Below are 22,117 nucleotides of genomic sequence, written 5' to 3'. Positions count from 1 at the left end.
TCACAAAAAATGTTGCATGTAACAGTTACATGACCTTCAGAACGGTCAAGCAAGTGAATGTTTTCTGAATACTAAACAACTTGATTTAGAGTTACCGCAAGTCAAAAAGGAAACAGGTGCTGCCTCCACTGTTCAAGCACCATTTCAACTTCAACATCATCTAATTTAGTCTTCTACAGTGACAACTAAAATATACCAAAAACCAGGGGTACAACTTTCACTGGGATGGAGTATACATGCCCCCCACATTCTGAAATTGCATCTTTGACCCCCCCAGTTTTATCATTGGAATGTGATACTAAATGTGGCAACGGTGTGCTTTAGGACCGTGCGGATCAATCAATCAATCAAGTTTATTTTATATAGCCCTTCGTACATCAGCTAATATCTCGAAGTGCTGTACAGAAACCCAGCCTAAAACCCCAAACAGCAAGCAATGCAGGTGTAGAAGCACGGTGGCTAGGAAAAACTCCCTAGAAAGGCCAAAACCGAAGAAGAAACCTAGAGAGGAACCAGGCTATGAGGGGTGGCCAGTCCTCTTCTGGCTGTATGCCTCCAAGAGGTCGAGTAGGCTGTTTGTAGTGTGTATCTGGATAAAGAATGTAAATTATTATGCCCCCTCCACACACACACACACACACTTCTAAAACCAAAGTTGCGCCCCTGCCAAAACGATTTAGTCCCATCAACCTAAGCTAAATATGATGCGTCTATCCATGGTACTGATTTCTGTGTGTGCGTGCAAGTAGAAGAAAAAAAACATGTTGTGTGTCCCAACTTATGTTCCCTGAACGGTCTAGGACTCTGTCATACAGTACACGCTTTTCGTTTTTTGTTGTCCAAGGCTACCTGGCTAAGATGCTTGCTCGCTAGCCTAGTAACCTCCATTCATGGGCAACGATGCGCCAGGCCAGCTAGTTAATAGCCCCTTTTCAAATTATTACTATTTTTGAAGTAATTGTGAGATGCTCATCTCACTACACACTGGCAAAAAAAATATATTTGGACAATTATTATTTTCTATTTTATTGTTTTAGATTCCCTTATATTGTATTCGTGAGTGTTCAGTATTTTCTGTGCCTACTTTGCTAAAAGTATTGCGTTGGATTAAAATGGCACTATTGTAAAGGGTTGCGTCAATCGAATCTGGTATCAGGATAAAATGTGATTCAGAGTCACCGAATATACTTTAAGTATTTTTATTTAACACAAGCGATAAATGGTAAATGCAATTTTCGTATATACGGGTTCACTGTATCACCACGCAGGGTAAACAGAGAACTAACTTATTCATACAGAGTTCTTCTTATATACTAAGACAGAGTTAGTTCCCGCTTCTGAGCTGGCCTGTCAAAGTAGAGGCTGAGCGTGGTCGAGACTCACTCAACCTATCGTTGGCGCACAGGCTGGTCCCAGCCCCTGGCGCTCCAACTGTCCGGTGCTGTTGCTGTGTAGATTACACGCCCACACCCTAGAAACTGAGGTCAGACAGTTCTGCAACATTGTTGAGCTATTTACACCTGCATAGAAAACATACTGTTCCCGCTCAAGGTTAACCACAGCTTCTCAGCACACTATCTGGGGCAAAATGTTACTTCCAGCACACACACACAGACACCCCCATTATAGGCCAAGCATATTTTCAATCCTCACACTGTAGCTTCCATAAAGTGATGATTGGAATTAAAAAGTTTGAATAACTTTTTGGGTGGAACAGGTTTTATTACATTTGATCATTTATCACTCTCACGTGCACATTTCTGTCCATTAAGACCCAACAATGTGCTACCTTTTTTGTGACAATGCTAACATATTTTCAGCCAAATCTATCTAACCTGGTCAGCAACTTGGATGCTTGGCAACAATACTGCAGCTATTAGCTAACATTAGCTTGCTTGTCCAAAGTCCAGCTAGCCTCTGTAGCTAGCTAACAACAGTCAGCTGAAAGCTGCTAGCTAACCTACAGGCAAAGAAAGGTAGCTAGCTGTAATGGTTTATGGAAGTTTTGTTACACAAACAACAACTTCAGCCATTGTCCTGATCCAGACAACAATAGCTGACATCGACACAGAAGCTGGCTAACGATAGCTAGTTCACATCCAAATGACAGTCCTATATTTTTGCACAAAACATGGCTACATCAGTTCAAAACCAAAATGACACGCTGCTACCTTACAATGCATGCAATGCAATATACTTTTGCAACACTAGCTAGCTAGCTACTCCATAGACCAAGCTATATTTAGAGCTAGCCATATTTCACTGTCAGACAGGACACAACTCAAACTGTAGCGGAGAAAACAAATACACGTAAACAGCACGTTGTGCACTGCAGTGAGCAAATGCATGCTGGCTAGCATCAGAACAAACTCATTTTCAAACATCCAGAATAAATTAGAATATGCTCCTTCTCCTGTCTAATTTAAAATGTTAATCCAAATCTGTGCAGATCAACAGTGCCAAACTAAGAACTTTGCCAATTGACCGGCTTGATTGTTTTTACAGCTCCGATCTGGATGCTGGACTAGCCCATGTGTTGGATATTTGTCAACAACTCTGCCATGCACGGCCATTCCAGTGGTGCTGCACTAGGGGTGGGGGCTAATGGGGGCAAGAGAATATGTTATGAAATATATATTTTCTCAGTAGCATGCATTGCTAAAACAAAGGTTTAAGGAAATACAGGCAGGGACCACATTACTGCAAGACAAAATCATTCGGTCAAGTAATCACGATGGTCTCGTAAGTATTAAAGCAGTGTGTTAACTTAATTTAAACTATTAAACTCAATAAATAAATCATTGTGAAGACCCTGGTCCTTCCCCCACCAGCAGCCAACCAGCAGTGCAGCCACCAGTCCCAGGGCTCCCCTCAATGAGGTTTAGTGACAGGCAGCTGTAGGGTACTTTGCTTTATAAAATAAGCAACAACAGCTCAGACCAATTCCAGCATTTAATTTAATCATATGTTTTATAGTGTTAAATATGTCATTATAGTGTTGCATGTTTTATGGTGTTACATAATATTTTATAGTGTTAAATAATGGTAGGTCTACATCATGTTTCTTTGTATCTGCAGGAACAGGCCCTCACGCAAGCTCCACTTCTGCCTACATAATATGTTAAGGATTTTTTTTTTACATATTTATTTTTATTTCACCTTTATTTAACCAGGTAGGCTAGTTGAGAACAAGTTCTCATTTGCAACTGCGACCTGGCCAAGATAAAGCAAAGCAATCCGACACATACAACAACACATTTACACATGGAATAAACAAAACATACAGTCAATAATACAGTAGAACAAAATAAAACAAAAAGTCTATAAACAGTGAGTGCAAATGAGGTAAGTTATGGCAATAAATAGGCCATGGTGGCGAAGTAATTACAATATAGCAATTAAACACTGGAATGGTAGATGTGCAGAAGATGAATGTGCAAGTAGAGATACTGGGGTGCGAAGGAGCAAGATAAATAAATAAATACAGTATGGGGATGAGGTATGTAGATAGATGGGCTATTTACAGATGGGCTATGTACAGGTGCAGTGACCTGTGAGCTGCTCTGACAGCTGGTGCTTAAAGCTAGTGAGGGAGATATGAGTCTCCAGATTCAGAGATTTTTGCAGTTCGTTCCAGTCATTGGCAGCAGAGAACTGGAAGGAGAGGCGGCCAAAGGAGGAATTGGCTTTGGGGGTGACCAGTGAGATATACCTGCTGGAGCGCGTGCTACGAGTGGGTGCTGCTATGGTGACCAGTGAGCTGAGATAAGGCGGGGCTTTACCTAGCAGAGACTTGTAGATAACCTGTAGCCAGTGGGTTTGGCGACGAGTATGAAGCGAGGGCCAACCAACGAGAGCGTACAGGTCGCAATGGTGGGTAGTGTATGGGGCTTTGGTGACAAAATGGATGGCACTGTGATAGACTGCACCAGTTTGTTGAGTAGAGTGTTGGAGGCTATTTTATAGATGACATCACCGAAGTCGAGGATCGGTAGGATGGTCAGTTTTACGAGGGTATGTTTGGCAGCATGAGTGAAGGATGCTTTGTTGTGATATAGGAAGCCGATTCTAGATTTAATTTTGGATTGGAGATGTTTTATGTGAGTCTGGAAGGAGAGTTTACAGTCTAACAAGACACCCAGGTATTTGTAGATGTCCACGTATTCTAAGTCAGAGCCGTCCAGAGTAATGAATACAACTGAAGAAGTCTTGAACTCAATATTCTACTGAAGTACTTGCTATGAAATGTACTTAAGGATCAAACAAAAGTAAATTTGAAGGTTTTGTAAACCTATCAGATGCTTACTAATTGTAATCAACTTAAACCTCAGACTCCTCACTCTCTACCACAATCACCCTCTTTGCACGGTCCATGAAGTCTGGCCTCCTGCTCCTGACAGAGTCCTGGTGCCACAGCATCACAGCTTTTATCGGATCATACTCCCTGATCTCTGGAGAGGACAGCTGGACCATAAGGAGATCTGACAGTGTATCAGACTTTAGGTTGGACCACCAATCAGTTTTCATCTGTTTCATTGTATTCAAACCTCTTTCATATTCAGCTGTGATGCTGGACGGGCGAGCAGGTGCGGGCAGTGATCGATTGAATAGCATGCATTTAGTTTTACTTGCGTTTAAGAGCAGTTGGAGGCCACGGAAGGAGAGTTGTATGGCATTGAAGCTCGTCTGGAGGTTAGTTAACACAGTGTCCAAAGAGGGGCCAGAAGTATACAGAATGGTGTCGTCTGCGTAGAGGTGGATCAGAGAATCACCAGCAGCAAGAGCAACATCATTGATGTATACAGAGAAGAGAGTCGGCCCGAGAATTTAACCCTGTGGCACACCCATAGAGACTGCCAGAGGTCCGGACAACAGGCCCTCCGATTTGACACACTGAACTCTATCAGAGAAGTAGTTGGTAAACCAGGGGAGGCAATCATTTGAGAAACCAAGGCTGTCGAGTCTGCCAATAAGAATGTGGTGATTGACAGAGTCGAAAGCCTTGGCCAGGTCGATGAATACGGCTGCACAGTAATGTCTCTTATCGATGGCGGTTATGATGTCGTTTAGAACCTTGAGCGTGGCTGAGGTCAACCCATGACCAGCTCTGAAACCAGATTGCATAGTGGAGAAGGTACGGTGGGATTCGAAAGGGTCGGTAATCTGTTTGTTAACTTGGCTTTCGAAGACCTTAGAAAGACAGGGTAGGATAGATATAGGTCTGTAGCAGTTTGCGTCTAGAGTGTCACCCCCTTTGAAGAGGGGGATGATCGCGGCAGCTTTCCAATCTTTGGGAATCTCAGACGATACGAGAATCCCTAGTTATCTTTCTGTCCTCCCTAACTGTGCACTTGTTCACTATCCCTTAACTGATTTGAAAGGAAATGGCTGTTATGAAACATATGGTGGATTCTCCCACTAGCCCATGACTCCACCAATCCAATGCCGTTTTTGTTCTCTTTGGTACAATTTTCATAAATATGTTGTAGATTTTCGTAACTGTAAGTACAACGATGTTCCTGTCATTTGTTAACAATACATTTAACTATAATTTAATCAAACTGCTAAAAACTGAATTACGAAAGCAAAATTATAAAGTGTCAAGTTTACGTACACTATTAAAAAAAATATGAAATTTGAAATGATGGTGTAGAAATACTTGGGTGTGAAATTACAGTTTATTCCACTCATTATCTGAATGTCGTTGATTTTTAGATGTGGCTGCTGTTACAGTAACAAGTCACATAGAAAAGTGGATCTTGAACAATGTTGCATGGGGCAGAAATTTCACCAGGCTACACCAATACCTTTTTACTGTAGGTTTCTACTACATGTTACAATACCCCTATATCTGATGGTTACTTCTATGTATGTACTGTATAAGAATACTGAAACTATGAGACTGACATTTTTCTCAACATTCTCCAAGTGGGATAACGAGCAGCAGTAGTTCTGGTGTTTAGGTTTTTCATCATTGGTTATTTGAACCAATCATGATTTCGCAGGTGTTACCATCTTTCACACGTTGGAAGGGGAGGCGACATTCGGCCCGTATCTTGAAAGGGGGGGTGGAGCTTTTCGATTCGGTTCTGCTCTTTGTTCTACCATCAAGTTTTATACGTTTTTACATTTTGTAAAAAATATTCAAATTCCATTTTGAAAAATTTGCCAAAGTGAAATATACAAGACATTTGTGGAAAGTAATGAACGATGACACACTTCAGGAGAAAGGAGGTATTATAAGGATGCAGCCATCAATCAGAGATTTGGACTAAAGTAAAAAAACAAATTGGTCTAATGATATTCTATGTACAATACTTCCTGTGGTCACCAGGACAGAGCTAGCCCGTCCCCCTCCAACCTGCCAGAGTCCCCTGGTCACAACTCTCCTGGTAGCATCTTACTGCTGGATCTGAAGATGTTGTCTGTGCGGCTGGTCGACTGCAGGAAAACACCAGGGCAGAGTGGAACTGTGAGAGAAGGACACGAGGAGGGAGATTTGATTTCATCAAGTAAGAACAATGGGGTGGTGGATGAGAATACAATCTGCTTCTGTAACTTCTGTTAATTGATTGATAAACAATATACACTCAGTGGACAGTAAATTGTCGATTCAGTTTCGTGAACGGAGGATCGTGTTCCTAATACACTGGCCATAGAGTATTTATTAAAGAGGGAGGCAGGTAGCCTAGTGGTTAATGCCAGTATTCGCAAGGTTGCTGGTTTGAATCTCTGAGCCAATTAGGTAAAACATCTGTCTGTGCTCTTGAGCAAGGTACTTAACCCTGATTGCTCCTGTAAGTCGCTCTGGATAAGAGCGTCTGCTAAATAACAGAAGAAAAAAAAAGTATATTATTTATGGACTTATATTTCCAAAACCTAGTTATTTAATGTTATTGTTTTACAGGGGAATCACCGTACCATTGTTCTCTCAGTGGGAGGGGCTTATCATCTGGTGCGCTTCAACAACATCATGTTGCTGACGAGACAGAGAAGAGTGTCTCCAGATCAGAACATCTCAAGAACCACCAGCAGGGACGTACAGGGAAGAAACATCACCACTGCTGCTCTGACTGTGGGAAGAGTTTCACAAGCCAGAGTGGCTTCATTATTCACTGTGATCAGTGTGCGAAGAGTTTTGCTGCATCTAACACCTTCAAATCTAATGTAAGAATTCATACAGGGGAGAAGCCTTATCCCTGCCTTGATTGTGGGAAAAGCTTTGTTCGTGCAAGAGTCCTAACCATACACCAGCGTGTACACACTAGAGAGAAGCCTTATAGCTGTGATCAGTGTGGGAAGAGCTTTGCTGTAGCTTCCACCTTGACTTTACACCAGCGAACACACACTGGAGAGAAACCTTATAGCTGTGATCAGTGTGGGAAGAGCTTTGCTGTAGCTTCCACCCTGACTTTACACCAGCGACTACACATTGGAGAGAAGCCTTATAGTTGTGATCAGTGTGGGAAGAGCTTTGCTGTAGCTTCCAACCTGACTACACACCAGCGAACACACACTGGAGAGAAACCTTATAGCTGTGATCAGTGTGGGAAGAGCTTTGCTCAATCAGAAAAACTAACTAGACACCAGCGGATACACACTGGAGAGAAACCTTATAGCTGTGGTCAGTGTGGGAAGAGCTTTGCTGTATCAGATAGACTAACTAGACACCAGCGAATACACACAGGAGAGAAGCCTTATAGCTGTGGTCAGTGTGGAAAGAGCTTTGCTGTAGTTTCCTACCTGACTACACACCAGCGAACACACACTGGAGAGAAGCCTTATAGTTGTGATCAGTGTGGGAAGAGCTTTGCTGTAGCTTCCAACCTGACTAGACACCAGCGAACACACACTGGAGAGAAGCCTTATAGTTGTGATCAGTGTGGGAAGAGCTTTGCTTTAGCTTCCACCCTGACTACACACCAGCGACTACACATTGGAGAGAAGCCTTATAGTTGTGATCAGTGTGGGAAGAGCTTTGCTGTAGCTTCCAACCTGACTACACACCAGCGAACACACACTGGAGAGAAACCTTATAGCTGTGATCAGTGTGGGAAGAGCTTTGCTCAATCAGAAAAACTAACTAGACACCAGCGGATACACACTGGAGAGAAGCCTTATAGCTGTGATCAGTGTGGGAAGAGCTTTGCTCAATCAGATAAACTAACTAGACACCAGCAGATACACACTGGAGAGAAGCCTTATAGCTGTGATCAGTGTGGGAAGACCTTTGCTCAAGCTTCCTCCCTGACTACACACCAGCGAACACACACTGGAGAGAAGCCTTATAGCTGTGATCAGTGTGGGAAGAGCTTTGCTCGATCAGAAAAACTAACTAGACACCAGCGCATACACACTGGAGAGAAGCCTTATAGCTGTGGTCAGTGTGGGAAGAGCTTTGCTGCAGGTTCCACCCTGACTACACACCAGCGAACACACACTGGAGAGAAACCATATAGCTGTGATCAGTGTGGGAAGAGCTTTGCTGTAGCTTCCAACCTGACTACACACCAGCGAACACACACTGGAGAGAAGCCTTATAGCTGTCTACATGAGACGCTCATTTGTCACAACTAAAATGGAGTTTTGATATTTATAAAGTTGTGGTCGAGCTTTTCTTTATCTGAACGTTGTGACAAAGAAAGTAGGCATCGGCAACACCAGTGATGTATATAAACCCTGGATTGCTGATGCTATATATTGGCCATTGAGAGGCTTTGAAGGCACCGGTTAACTTCTTTGAGGTGTCAGTTTGACCACACACACCGTTTACACACTAATTTGTGGCGCCCAAATTAAAAAGGCAGTTGAAAATAGGTGATTATTGTTGCCAGGCTACCAGTTATGGTGCTTTTAGCTTGTGTTTTCCCGGGTCTTTAAGCAGAGGTAATACAACAATTATAGCTAGTGTCGAAGAATTATATGGAGTTAATATTAGTCAAATTATTGAGCGTGTTCTCAGCGCAAATAAGCATCAGAAATGGTCCTTATTTAGCATATCAAGATCCTGATGTAGACCTCAGTCAAGAGCATATGCATTGTATGTGCTGAGAAAATATACCATGTAGGCCTACTGTCAGTATTTGTCATCATATTGAGAAAATAAGATGTCCTCATAGGCCCATCTCATGATATATAATGAGTCAATATCTGGCCATACCATGCATGATATCAGGAGGGAATCCAGAAATTATTTGAATAAAATAATGAATTTCATATTTGTCTAATTATTGAGCCTTTGCTGAAAACTCAGAAATGCTCCATTTTTTCAGCATATCAAGATTAATATATGGACCTCAAACAAGAGAAGCTTCATGTCTTGAAGGTTGTCAGAGCCGTGTGTATAGGTGGCAGGGAAGTCAGGCGCAGGAGAGTTAAACTGAGTGTAATGGAGACTTTTAATAAATGTCCATTTAACAATGCTCCAAACACGAACAATGTACATACGTAAAAATCAACATGGGTACGGGGACCCGTCGCACACCTATACATCGAAAACAACAGTTGACATAAAACAATCCCTGACAAAGACATGAGGGGAAACAGAGGGTTAAATACACAAGAGGTAATGGATGGGATTGAAAACAGGTGTGTGGGAAGACAAGACAAAAGCAATGGAAAATGAAAAATGGATCGATGATGGCTAGAAGACCGGTGACGTCGACCGCCGAACACCGCCCGAACAAGGAGAGGCAACGACTTCGGCAGAAGTCGTGACAGTACCCCCCCCCTGACGCGCGGCTCCAGCAGCGCGTCGACACCGGCCTCGGGGACGACCCGGAGGGCGAGGTGCAGGGCGATCCGGATGGAGGCGGTGGAATTCTTTTAACATGGAAGGATCTAAAACGTCCTCCACCGGAACCCAGCATCTCTCCTCCGGCCCGTACCCCTCCCAGTCCACGAGGTACTGAAGGCCCCTCGCCCGACGTCTCGAATCCAAAATGGATCGAACAGAGTACGCCTGGACCCCCTCGATGTCAAGAGGAGGCGGAGGAACTTCACGCACTTCAGCCTCCTGGAGCGGGCCAGCCACCACCGGCCTGAGGAGAGACACATGGAACGAGGGGTTAATACGGTAATTAGTGGGCAGTTGTAACCTATAACATACCTCGTTCACTCTCCTCAGGACTTTAAACGGCTCCACAAACCGCGGACCCAGCTTCCGGCAGAGCAGGCGGAGGGGCAGGTTTCGGGTCGAGAGCCAGACCCTGTCCCCAGGTGCGAACACCGGGGCCTCACTGCGGCGACGGTCTGCGCCAATTTTCTGGCGCCTTATGGCGCGCTGAAGGTGGACGTGGGCTGCCTCCCAGGTTTCCTCAGCGCGCCGAAACCAATTGTCCACCGCAGGAGCCTCGGTCTGGCTCTGATGCCAAGGAGCCAGAACCGGCTGATACCCTAATACACATTGAAAAGGAGTGAGGTTAGTGGAAGAGTGACGTAGCGAGTTCTGGGCCATCTCTGCCCAGGGCACGAACTTCGCCCACTCCCCTGGCCGGTCCTGGCAATAGGACCGCAAAAACCTGCCCACATCCTGGTTAACTCTCTCCACCTGCCCATTACTCTCGGGGTGAAAACCTGAGGTAAGACTAACCGAGATCCCCAGACGTTCCATGAACGCCTTCCTCTCTACGCACAGCGCTGGCCCACTCCAGGGCTTTCCCGGTGAGGCATGAGATGAGGGCGTAACTCTTCTCACGGTCAGATGGTACTGGAGAGACCGTGGCCAGATATAAGTTCAGTTTTAGGAGAAAGCCCTGGCAGCTGGCAGTATCTCCATTGTATCCGGTGGGTAGGGATAAATGGATCTTGTTATCTTCAGGAGGAGGAAAAGCGTTCGACGAAAATACCGGTTGTGGTGGTAGAGGCGCTGGAAAAACTCCCTGTCTCTCCAAGCGATCCATATTCTGGACAATGCGATCCATGGCAGCGCTCAGACTGTCAATCTCCTCCGCTTGATCCATGACGCGTTCCTCTAGCTCCATGAACGAAGTGTCTCGTCCTGCTGACTGCATAGGGATGGTCAGGGATTCTGTCAGAGCCGTGTGTATAGGTGGCAGGGAAGTCAGGCGCAGGAGAGTTAAACTGAGTGTAATGGAGACTTTTAATAAATGTCCATTTAACAATGCTCCAAACACGAACAATGTACATACGTAAAAATCAACATGGGTACGGGGACCCGTCGCACACCTATACATCGAAAACAACAGTTGACATAAAACAATCCCTGACAAAGACATGAGGGGAAACAGAGGGTTAAATACACAAGAGGTAATGGATGGGATTGAAAACAGGTGTGTGGGAAGACAAGACAAAAGCAATGGAAAATGAAAAATGGATCGATGATGGCTAGAAGACCGGTGACGTCGACCGCCGAACACCGCCCGAACAAGGAGAGGCAACGACTTCGGCAGAAGTCGTGACAAAGGTGCTGAGAAAACACAGATATGCAATGTATACAGTCAGTATTGATCAACATGAAGAGAGAAAATAGGGTGTCACACCTCAGGAAATTTAATGATTCCATATCCGGCCATAGGAAATGTCCATGTGTGAAATTCAGAGTAATCCCAATATCATATATGTCTAAAATAAAATAGTTTTGATATATCGTTTGTTACATTTGAACTTGAAAAAACATTGGAACAAAGACATCTGGATTCAGAATTCCATATCCGGCCATAGGAAATGTCCATGTGTGATATTCAGAGTAATCCCAATATCATATATGTCTAAAATAAAATAGTTTTAATATATCGTTTGTTACATTTGAACTTGAAAAAACATTGGAACAAAGACATCTGGATTCAGAATTTCTGTTACAAATTCTAGACGTCAGATTAAAATGAGAATATACAGTCTGTTGGCTGTTGCACTCTAATAGCTAAAATCAGTTTTGAACTAACTGTTGAAGTATGTTTAGAATTGACCATGGATAGTCAAAGGTAATTGTCTCCAGCTTTCACTAGGTGAATAGCTCAATTAATTGTGACGGTCTCACTTCCCATTGAAAGCTAAGGAAAATGGTTGTCATTGAATTAAAGGTTGTGTACCTTAAGGTCATATAACTCAGCCATTGATACTAAACAAAGAAATCCCCATGTACAATAGAGGCTTATCTTCCTTGTGCCTTTTACAGCTTGTCTCTAGCCTAAAGTGTTGCAGTTGTGCATCGTATAGATTTATATAATCAGGGTTTCGGGACCGCGGTAAAGGTGGTTTTATATTCGGGCATTCAACAGACGTTCGCCAAAAGCCATTTAAAGCGGTATAAATCAATAACTAATTCACCGTTTGTCACAGAAGCATCAAACTAGATATGATTTATTCTACAAATGTCAAGCATACACAAACACAACCTTTGTTTTGAGGAATAATTCCACTTTTGATTTGATAGAAATACATAAAATCTCAAATATATATATTAAAGATGAATAATTCAATAACTAATTCAGTGATTGTCGGAGAAAAAAGTGAAAAATATGCATTTATTTGCAATAACTTTAAAGAAATGTTAATTTCAAGTGCAATTTGTTCTATATGAAGTCAGACAATGTTTACAATCTTAAATTGTATGCCAAATCAATGTTTGTGTAACGGTTGCCTTCCTCCTCTTCGTCTGAAGAGGAGGTGTAGCAGGGATCGGACCAAGACGCAGCGTGGTTAGAATACATTCTTCTATTTATTGAAGACGACAACGAAGAACACTAATACAAACTACAAAATAACAAACGTGGCAAAACCGAAACAGTCCTATCTGGTGCAGAGAACACAAAGACAGAAGACAACCACCCACAAAATCCCAACACAAAACAGGCTACCTTAATATGGTTCCCAATCAGAGACAATGACAAACACCTGCCTCTGATTGAGAACCATATCAGGCCAAACGACAATCCCCACATAGAAACACAAAACATAGAATGCCCACCCAGCTCACGTCCTGACCAACACTAAAACAAGGTAAACACACAAGAACTATGGTCAGAACGTGACAGTTTGCATTTTTAGTGCAACAGTTCCACATTTTAAAGTACTTAAAAGGCACAACAGTTATGTATTTATATGTCTCTAATTTAACAGCAAAGAGGCCCCTTCCAATCATTTTCTATTTTGGCTTTGTTGAAGTCCTTCGTCATCCCCAGACAAGCTGAATGGTGCCATCTCTGGCACACAGAGCATTCTATCTGCAGTATTAAAAACTTAAAACAGGGTTATGTTTATTTACATGTAAATTACAGTTCTGGAATACCCAAATTATGTTACATGCTTTTGCAATCAGGAACATTTTCAAATTGAATTGGATTTTTGTTCAATTGCTAAATTGACTTTAAATGACATGTATTTGACCACAACCCTGACAGAAGTTAATCATCGTTGAGTATTCAGGCAATATAAATCGTATAGTCATAAAGGCAGACATTTTGGGAAAAAAGGTATCACACTTTAATGTTGTAATATCAAACATTACAATAAAGTTTCAAGACAAAGTTTCATACTTCTAAATGTCTTGAAGGATGAAACTACATGAGCCTACTGTTATATTACACAAGACAAACCCAGTTGGTCAGATGACCTTCAGTTTTCTCTGGATGATGCAAAGCACACATTGAGCAGTCTTGCTTCATATTGAAGACTGGAAGAAAAAACAGAGGACCACATTTTTATGCCTGGTTGAAGTCCTAGGTTTTAATGATTAGTGCCAGTAGATTGCAGAGGGGTTCACATACAGTTCAGAGACAAATCATAATGTAAACATTTAGCCCAACAACAAAACATGTACTGTCCACTTCTTATAGTAGTGGATTTTTTGTTATCCACCCTCTAGTATCTTTCAATACCCATGGTAATATATAAATATAGACAGACTACATGCCCTCTATCAAATCAAAACTGGAATGTTTCCTCCAAACAAAGGTTGTAAAAGTATACTAGACATTTATAGAATAAATCATACCTAGTTTGATGATTCTGTCATAATCAGTGAAAACGTTATTCATTTATACCGCTTTAAATGGCATTTTATATATTATGTATTTCTATCAAATCAAACCTTGAATTTTTCCTCGAAACCAATGTTGTAAACGTATGTTAGACATTTATAGAATACATCATACATAGTTTGATGTTTCTGTGACAAATGGTGAATTTAAATGGCTTTTGTCGAATGTCTGTCGCATGTCCGTCGAAGTCCGAATATAAAACCAACTTTACCTCGGTGGTTTCGGGGGCATTAGCCCCGTTCCCCAACCCAAGCACCACACAGCTGGAACAGCGTGCACTGCAGAGTTGTTGACAAATATCCTACACATGGACTAGTCCCCCATCCAGATCGGAGCTGTAAAAAGAATGAAGCCTGTCAAATGCCTAGCTCTTACCATAGCTTGGACTATAGAACTAGCTAGTGTTGCAAAAGCCAATTGCATTGCATAAGCTAGCAGCGTGGCAATATGTCCAACGTTTGGTGTTGGTTTTGAACTGATGTAGTTAGCTAGCTAGCTATGTTTTGTGGAAAAAATGTAGGACTGGCATTTGGAAGTGAATTAGCTATTGTGAACGCTGCGTGTAACACATCCGGTGTCAGGATAAATAAAAACCCAGGTCTGCTAACTTTCTTTAATTATGTTTAATTACAGCAAACAATGAATGGCAAATGCATTTTTCGTATATACGGGTTCGCTGTATCACCACGCAGGGTTAACAGGGAGCTGGCAGGAAGTACGTAAACAGCTGTTCTTATACCGTGATGACGTAGTTTCAACGCGTCTGTTGGCCTATCACAGTAGAGGCTGGGCGTGGTTTAGACTTTGCCCCCCTCGGATTTGTCCAAGCCCCTTGGCGCGTTCCTTTTGTCCACATCTGGTTGCTGGGTAGATTAGATCCGTCTTGTGTCTGTCGATTCTACACTGAAACAGTTCCTAATATGGTATTGTCCAGTATTCTAAACTCCTGGTTGGTCTGGAGAGATGCACCCCTCCCCTCTCCAGACTGTCCACAGCTTTTATGGCCTGTGTTGGTCAGTCCTTACACCTACACACACACCCCCCTCTGTATTGTTTGTGTGTGTGTGTAACAAAACAATATTCCTCTTCAACCAATATGCTAACAGCCTTTAGTGCATAAACATAAATCCTAACACTATCATTAGCTTCCTTATGTGTCTAGGTCAGCTGTTGTTGCCTGGCTTTACCTGCCGAATGGCTTTGTTATATGTGTATCAAACCTCCCATAAACAAATATAGCTAGCTACCTTTCTTTGCCCGTTCATTAGCTAGCTAGCTTTCAGCTGACTGGTGTTACCTAGCTAGCTACAGAAGCTAGCTGCTGGACTTTGGGCAAATAAGCTAATTTTAGCTAATAGTAACTGTATTGTTCCAGAGCAACAGAGTTGCTGACCCGTTTGAATATAACTCGGAGATCCGGCTGAAAATATGTCAGAAATGCTACAAAAAAGGAGCTCATTGTTGGTTGCTAATGGACGACAATGTGCACGTGGAAGTGAGAATCTGTTGGAGCTACAAACTTAGTCAATACGATGTTTTTTTCAATCAAATGGTCACTTTATGGTAGCTACAGTGCATTTGGAAAGTATTCCGACCCTCTTCACTTTTTCCCCACATTTTGTTACGTTACAGCCTTATTCTAAAATTAATGTAATGTTTATTGACTCATCAATCTACACACTATACCCCATAATGACAAAGTGAAAACAGGTTTTTAAAACAGGTTTTTGACATTTTTGCAAATGTATAAAAAATAAACATACTTTATTTAGTATTCTGACCCTTTACTCAGTACTTTGAAGCACCTTTGGCAGCGATTACAGCGTCGAGTCTTGGGTATGACACTACAAGCTTGGCACACCTGTATTTGGAGTTATGCAAATCCCCGACTAAAAAGATCTTGGTCGACCGAGAGTAGTCTGTTTTTTCGACCAATCGATTGGTTGAAATGTCAACGTGTATTTTTCCCATATATAGACACCCCATATATAGACACCCTATTGCTCTTAAATACAAGTAAAACTAAATGCATGCTCTTCAACCGATCGCTGCCTGCACCTGCCCGCCTGTCCAACATCACTACTCTGGACGGCTCTGACTTAGAATATGTGGACAACTACAAATACCTAGGTGTCTGGTTAGACTGTAAACTCTCCTTCCAGACTCACATCAAACATCTCCAATCCAAAGTTAAATCTAGAATCGGCTTCCTATTCCGCAACAAAGCATCCTTCACTCATGCTGCCAAACATACCCTTGTAAAACTGACCATCCTACCAATCCTCGACTTCGGTGATGTCATTTACAAAATAGCCTCCAAAACCCTACTCAATAAATTGGATGCAGTCTATCACAGTGCCATCCGTTTTGTCACCAAAGCCCCATATACTACCCACCACTGCGACCTGTACGCTCTCGTTGGCTGGCCCTCGCTTCACACTCGTCGCCAAACCCACTGGCTCCAGGTCATCTACAAAACCCTGCTAGGTAAAGTCCCCCCTTATCTCAGCTCGCTGGTCACCATAGCAGCACCTACCTGTAGCACGCGCTCCAGCAGGTATATCTCTCTGGTCACCCCCAAAACCAATTCTTCCTTTGGCCGCCTCTCCTTCCAGTTCTCTGCTGCCAATGACTGGAACGAACTACAAAAATCTCTGAAACTGGAAACACTTATCTCCCTCACTAGCTTTAAGCACCAGCTGTCAGAGCAGCTCATAGATTACTGCACCTGTACATAGCCCATCTATAATTTAGCCCAAACAACTACCTCTTTACCTACTGTATTTATTTATTTTGCTCCTTTGCACCCCATTATTTCTATCTCTACTTTGCACCTTCTTCCACTGCAAACCAACCATTCCAGTGTTTTTTTACTTGCTATATTGTATTTACTTCGCCACCATGGCCTTTTTTATATTTTTATTTATTAATATATTTTATTTGCCTTCACCTCCCTTATCTCACCTCACTTGCTCACATTGTATATAGACTTATTTTTCACTGTATTATTGACTGTATGTTTGTTATACACCATGTGTAACTATGTGTTGTTGTATGTGTCGAACTGCTTTGCTTTATCTTGGCCAGGTCGCAATTGTAAATGAGAACGTGTTCTCAATTTGCCTACCTGGTTAAATAAAGGTGAAATAAATAAATAAATAAATAAATGTCTTTGAATAAAGTCAACTAAAATCAGCTATAAGTGTACCAGAGTCAATTCTAAAGAACAATATATTAAGCTTTTATTACAGCAAAGACTAAAAACAGTTAGTGAATTGCCGTTTAGGCTAATTATACAAAGCTCGCTTTGTTAGTTTGTGGCTGCTGCCACTCAATTCTCTAGTCACTTTAATAATAAAAAATTGGATGTAATAAATGTATCACTAGCCACTTTAAACAGTGCCACTTTATATAATGTTTACATACCCTACATTACTCATCTCATATGTATATACTGTACACTGTACCATCTACTGCATCTTGCCTATGCCGTTCGGTCATCGCTCATCCATATATTTTTATGTACATATTCTTATTCATTCCTTTACACTTGTGTGTATAAGGTAGTTGTTGTGAAATTGTTAGATTACTTGTTAGATATTACTGCATGGTGGTCGGAACTAGAAGCACAAGCATTTCGCTACACTCACATTAACATCTGCTAACCATGTGTATGTGACAAATAAAATGTGATTTGATGTTGTTGATACGCTGTAAGCTGATGATTTTAGATGTGGCTGCTGTTACAGTAATAAGTCACATAGAAAAGTGGATCTTGAACAATGTTGCATGGGGCAGAAATTTCACCAGGCTACACCAATACCTTTTTACTGTAGGTTTCTACTACATGTTACAATACCCCTATATCTGATGGTTTCTTCTACGTATGTACTGTATAAGAATACTGAAACTATGAGACTGACATTTTTCTCAACATGCTTCAAGTGGGATAATTAGCAGCAGTAGTTCTGGTGTTTGGGTATTTCGCAGGTGTTACCATCTTTCACATTTCGGAAGGGGAGGGGACATTCGGCCCATATCAAGATCGAGAGGAAAGTAGTGAACGATTGCACACTTCAAGAAAAAGGAGATATTATAAGAATGCATGGCTAAAGTAATCAAATGTTTGGTCTAATGATATTCTATGTACAATTCTTCCTGTGTTCACCAGGACAGAGCTAGTCCGTCCCCCTCCAACCTGCCAGAGTCCCCTGGTCACAACTCTCCTGGTAGCGCCTTACTGCTGGATCTGAAGAGGGAGTCTGTGCGGCTGGTCGACTGCAGGAAGACACCAGGGCAGAGTGGAACTGTGAGAGAAGGACACGAGGAGGGAGATGGAGATTTGATTTCATCAAGTAAGAACAATGGGGGGGTGGATGAGACTACAATCTGCTTCTGTAACTTCTGTTAATTGATTGATAAACAATATACACTCAGTGGCCAGTAAATTGTCAATCCAGTTTCGTGAACGGAGGAGCGTGTTCCTAATAAACTGGCCATAGAGTGTATTTATTGAAGAGGGAGGCAGGTAGCCTAGTGGTTAATGCCAGTAATCGCAAGGTTGCTGGTTTGAATCTCTGAGCCAACTAGGTAAAACCATCTGTCTGTGCTCTTGAGCAAGGTACTTAACCCTGATTTCTCCTGTAAGTCGCTCTGGATAAGAGCGTCTGCTAAATAACAAATCATTTTTACAAAAATAATACTATTTATGGACCTGTATTTCCAAAACCTAGTTATTCAATGTCTTTGTTTCACAGGGGACACACACTGTTGTTCTCTCAGTGGGAGGGGCTTATCATCTGGGGAGCCTCAACAACATCCTGTTGCTGACGAGACAGAGAAGAGTGTCTCCAGATCAGAACATCTCAAGAAACACCAGCAGGGACGTACAGGGAAGAAACATCACCACTGCTGCTCTGACTGTGGGAAGAGTTTCACAAGCCAGAGTGGCTTCATTATTCACTGTGATCAGTGTGGGAAGAGTTTTGCTGCATCTAACACCTTCAAATCTAATGTAAGAATTCATGAAGGGGAGAAGCCTTACCTCTGTCTTGATTGTGGGAAAAGCTTTGTTAGTGCAGGAGCCTTAACCATACACCAGCGTGTACACACTGGAGAGAAGCCTTATAGCTGTGATCAGTGTGGAAAGAGCTTCAATCAGTCATGCAACCTGACTACACACCAGCGAACACACACTGGCGAGAAGCCTTATAGCTGTGATCAGTGTGGAAAGAGCTTTTCTCAATCAGTATCCCGGAATATACACCAGCGAATACACACAGGAGAGAAGCCTTATAGCTGTGATCAGTGTGGGAAGAGCTTTGCTCGATCAGAAAAACTAACTACACACCAGCGCATACACACTGGAGAGAAGCCTTATAGCTGTGGTCAGTGTGGGAAGAGCTTTGCTTTATCAGAACACCTAACCATACACCAGCGTGTACACACAGGAGAGAAGCCTTATAGCTGTGGTCAGTGTGGGAAGAGCTTTACTGTAGTTTTCTCCCTGACTGTACACCAGCGAACACACACTGGAGAGAAGCCTTATAGCTGTGATCAGTGTGGAAAGAGCTTTGCTGTATCAGGAAAACTAACTAGACACCAGCGAATACACACAGGAGAGAAGCCTTATAGCTGTGGTCAGTGTGGGAAGAGCTTTTCTCAATCAGTAAACCGGAATTTACACCAGCTAACACACACAGAAGAGAAGCCTTATAGCTGTGGTCAGTGTGGGAAGAGCTTTTCTCAATCAGTAAACCGGAATGTACACCAGCGAACACACACAGGAGAGAAACCTTATAGCTGTGATCAGTGTGGAAAGAGCTTTTCTGTAGTTTCCTCCCTGATCAGACACCGGGCAACACACACTGGAGAGAAGCCTTATAGCTGTGATCAGTGTGGGAAGAGCTTTGCTCGATCAGAAAAACTAACTACACACCAGCGCAGACACACTGGAGAGAAGCCTTATAGCTGTGGTCAGTGTGGAAAGAGCTTTGCTTTATCAGAACACCTAACCATACACCAGCGTGTACACACAGGAGAGAAGCCTTATAGCTGTGATCAGTGTGGGAAGACCTTTGCTGCAGGTTCCACCCTGACTAGACACCAGCGAACACACACTGGAGAGAAGCCTTATATCTGTGGTCAGTGTGGGAAGAGCTTTGCTGCAGGTTCCACCCTGACTAGACACCAGCGAACACACACTGTAGAGAAACCTTATAGCTCTGATCAGTGTGGGAAGAGCTTTAATCAGTCAGGGACCCTGAAATCACACAAGCTAACACACGCTGGTGAGAAAGAAGCCTTATTCCTGTGATCAGTGTGGGAATTGTTTCAGTCAGTTATGGACCCTTTATTCACACCAGTGAACACACACTGCAGAAGGAACCTTATGTCTGTCTATGTGGGAAGAGCTTTGTTTATTTAGGGCCAATGAGAAAAAAACAGAAAGCACAAACTTGCTGTATTTCATCTCCCTCCCTTCTGGCACCGGTTCCAGATCCCTAAATAAAGGTTCAGTAGAAAACATCCAGTGAACAGTCATATCCATCTCCCATTCTTAAACAGTTGCCTCAGTCTGATCACCATGGTAACCTCTGTGCAGCATAATATGCAGCTCTGATCTAGGATCAGGTCTCCCCTGTGTCTATGTAATATCACACAATGATCTAAATGGATAAATGTTATCATAGGAAATGTTATAGGTAACCTGTGTGTGTGTGTGTGTGGGAGGGATGTTGATAGTTGTATATTCTTCCATATACTCATGATACTATTATTATGAAATGTCATTATGTAGAATAGTGTTTCAACAATAGGTGTATATTCATTTATTCAATTGATCAATACATTCAATCCATTATCTTCTAAACAAGAAGTTATCACTTAAATTGTGTATTTTATAAATCTGTATTGATTAAAATGATCCTAAATCTAATCCATAATATATTGGATAATTATTTCCATGAGTTCCAAGGCAAGAACTATGTATACTGTGTCTTGTAAGAACGGTTAATGTAATAACTTTTTGATTTATAATGTAATAAAACCGGTAAATGTAATATCTTGTTGGTTTATCTGATAAAATGTTGAATTGTTGTCGTAATAACCTTTTCCACTTAATGTAATAAGTTATTGGTATCAGGTAACAACTTTTTAAAATTAATAACGTAATAACTTCAACCGATCATGTAATAACACCTAAACCAATGTTTAATGTGTTACTTCACCAATGTTAATGCACATACCACCCTCCACCAATTACAAACCCACACACACAAACCTATGCACTTGTACTCTTACACAAACAAGTACTCAGTTATAGACACATGTATTGATTTAATATTTTTTAAATTAACAATTCATCGGTCGTTCTTATAGTCAATGAGACAGGGGGCTCGGTCAGGCAAGAGGAAGGAGGATTGGGAAACTGCAAATAACAATAAGCTGAACTCCGCCTAGCAGAAACATCTTTGTATTAGCAACTATTCATTATTAGTTTATATTGTATTAAAGTTAAGGGATGTCACCCTGGGCGGGGTGAACCATAGTAGGGGATAAAAAGAGAAAACACCATCTTGAGAACTGAGTGTCTTGTTTGTAAATTGCTGTAAGTGTAAACTCCGGGTTGCAAACCTTATTAAACAAACTAACCTCTGATCAAAGAAGTTTCCTGTGGTCACTTGTATGAACATATACAGAAAGTGTAAGGAATTTCTGCCCTGTTATCATTATTTCTATTCATTACGGAATAGTAGGCTGATAAATAGACAAATCAGTTGGAGTCGTGCATCTGTAACAATTGTTTGCAGACCGTCATAATACCAAAGAAGAAGAAGACCCCTTCCTTCACAACAGCTCTGCTCCGTGAAGCGCAGCAAGTATGAATGTCCTGACTTCTGCAAAGGTTGCATCGCCGTAAATGCTGTATGGCCACTGCAGATGTCAGATTGAACATACATCGGACTTTACTGTTTCACCGCAAGGATGGCGCAGCGCTAATCGGTATTTATTTACGAGGACACTTACTGGGCCTCAGCCAATAAAAAATATGTGGACGCTCGAAGAGAACATTGTCAGAGAAGAGGCAAAGAGAGAGGCCCAACTCGAGGGAAAAT

General features: G+C 42.1%; 2 protein-coding genes and 1 pseudogene across 4 annotated transcripts in view; 2 read left to right on the top strand and 1 right to left on the bottom strand.

Moving 5' to 3' along the window:
• LOC120043725 (gastrula zinc finger protein XlCGF57.1-like) overlaps positions 1-22,117 on the bottom strand; it is a 714,153-nt gene that overhangs the window by 296,565 nt on the left and 395,471 nt on the right. The window lies entirely within an intron of this gene.
• LOC120043729 overlaps positions 1-22,117 on the top strand; it is a 79,606-nt pseudogene that overhangs the window by 1,765 nt on the left and 55,724 nt on the right.
• LOC120043710 (zinc finger protein 2 homolog) overlaps positions 5,266-22,117 on the top strand; it is a 35,958-nt gene continuing 19,106 nt past the window's right edge. The window contains exons 1-4 of one of the 3 annotated variants that reach the window (XM_038988260.1): positions 5,266-6,512; positions 6,908-7,167; positions 18,172-18,355; positions 18,758-21,658. In XM_038988260.1, the coding sequence (XP_038844188.1) occupies positions 6,308-6,512; positions 6,908-7,167; positions 18,172-18,355; positions 18,758-20,316 (2,208 nt within the window). In that variant the 5' untranslated portion in view covers positions 5,266-6,307 and the 3' untranslated portion in view covers positions 20,317-21,658. Of the gene's footprint in view, positions 6,513-6,907; positions 7,168-18,171; positions 18,356-18,757; positions 21,659-22,117 lie in introns of those variants that run through there. The other 2 variants (XM_038988261.1, XM_038988262.1) reach the window with 2 other exon arrangements.

Source organism: Salvelinus namaycush, chromosome 3 (genome assembly GCF_016432855.1).
Source record: "Salvelinus namaycush isolate Seneca chromosome 3, SaNama_1.0, whole genome shotgun sequence".
NCBI classification, from domain to species: Eukaryota; Metazoa; Chordata; class Actinopteri; order Salmoniformes; family Salmonidae; genus Salvelinus; species Salvelinus namaycush.
The sequence above is the reverse complement of the archived record's forward strand: the minus strand, read 5'-3'. Positions and strand labels throughout refer to the sequence as shown.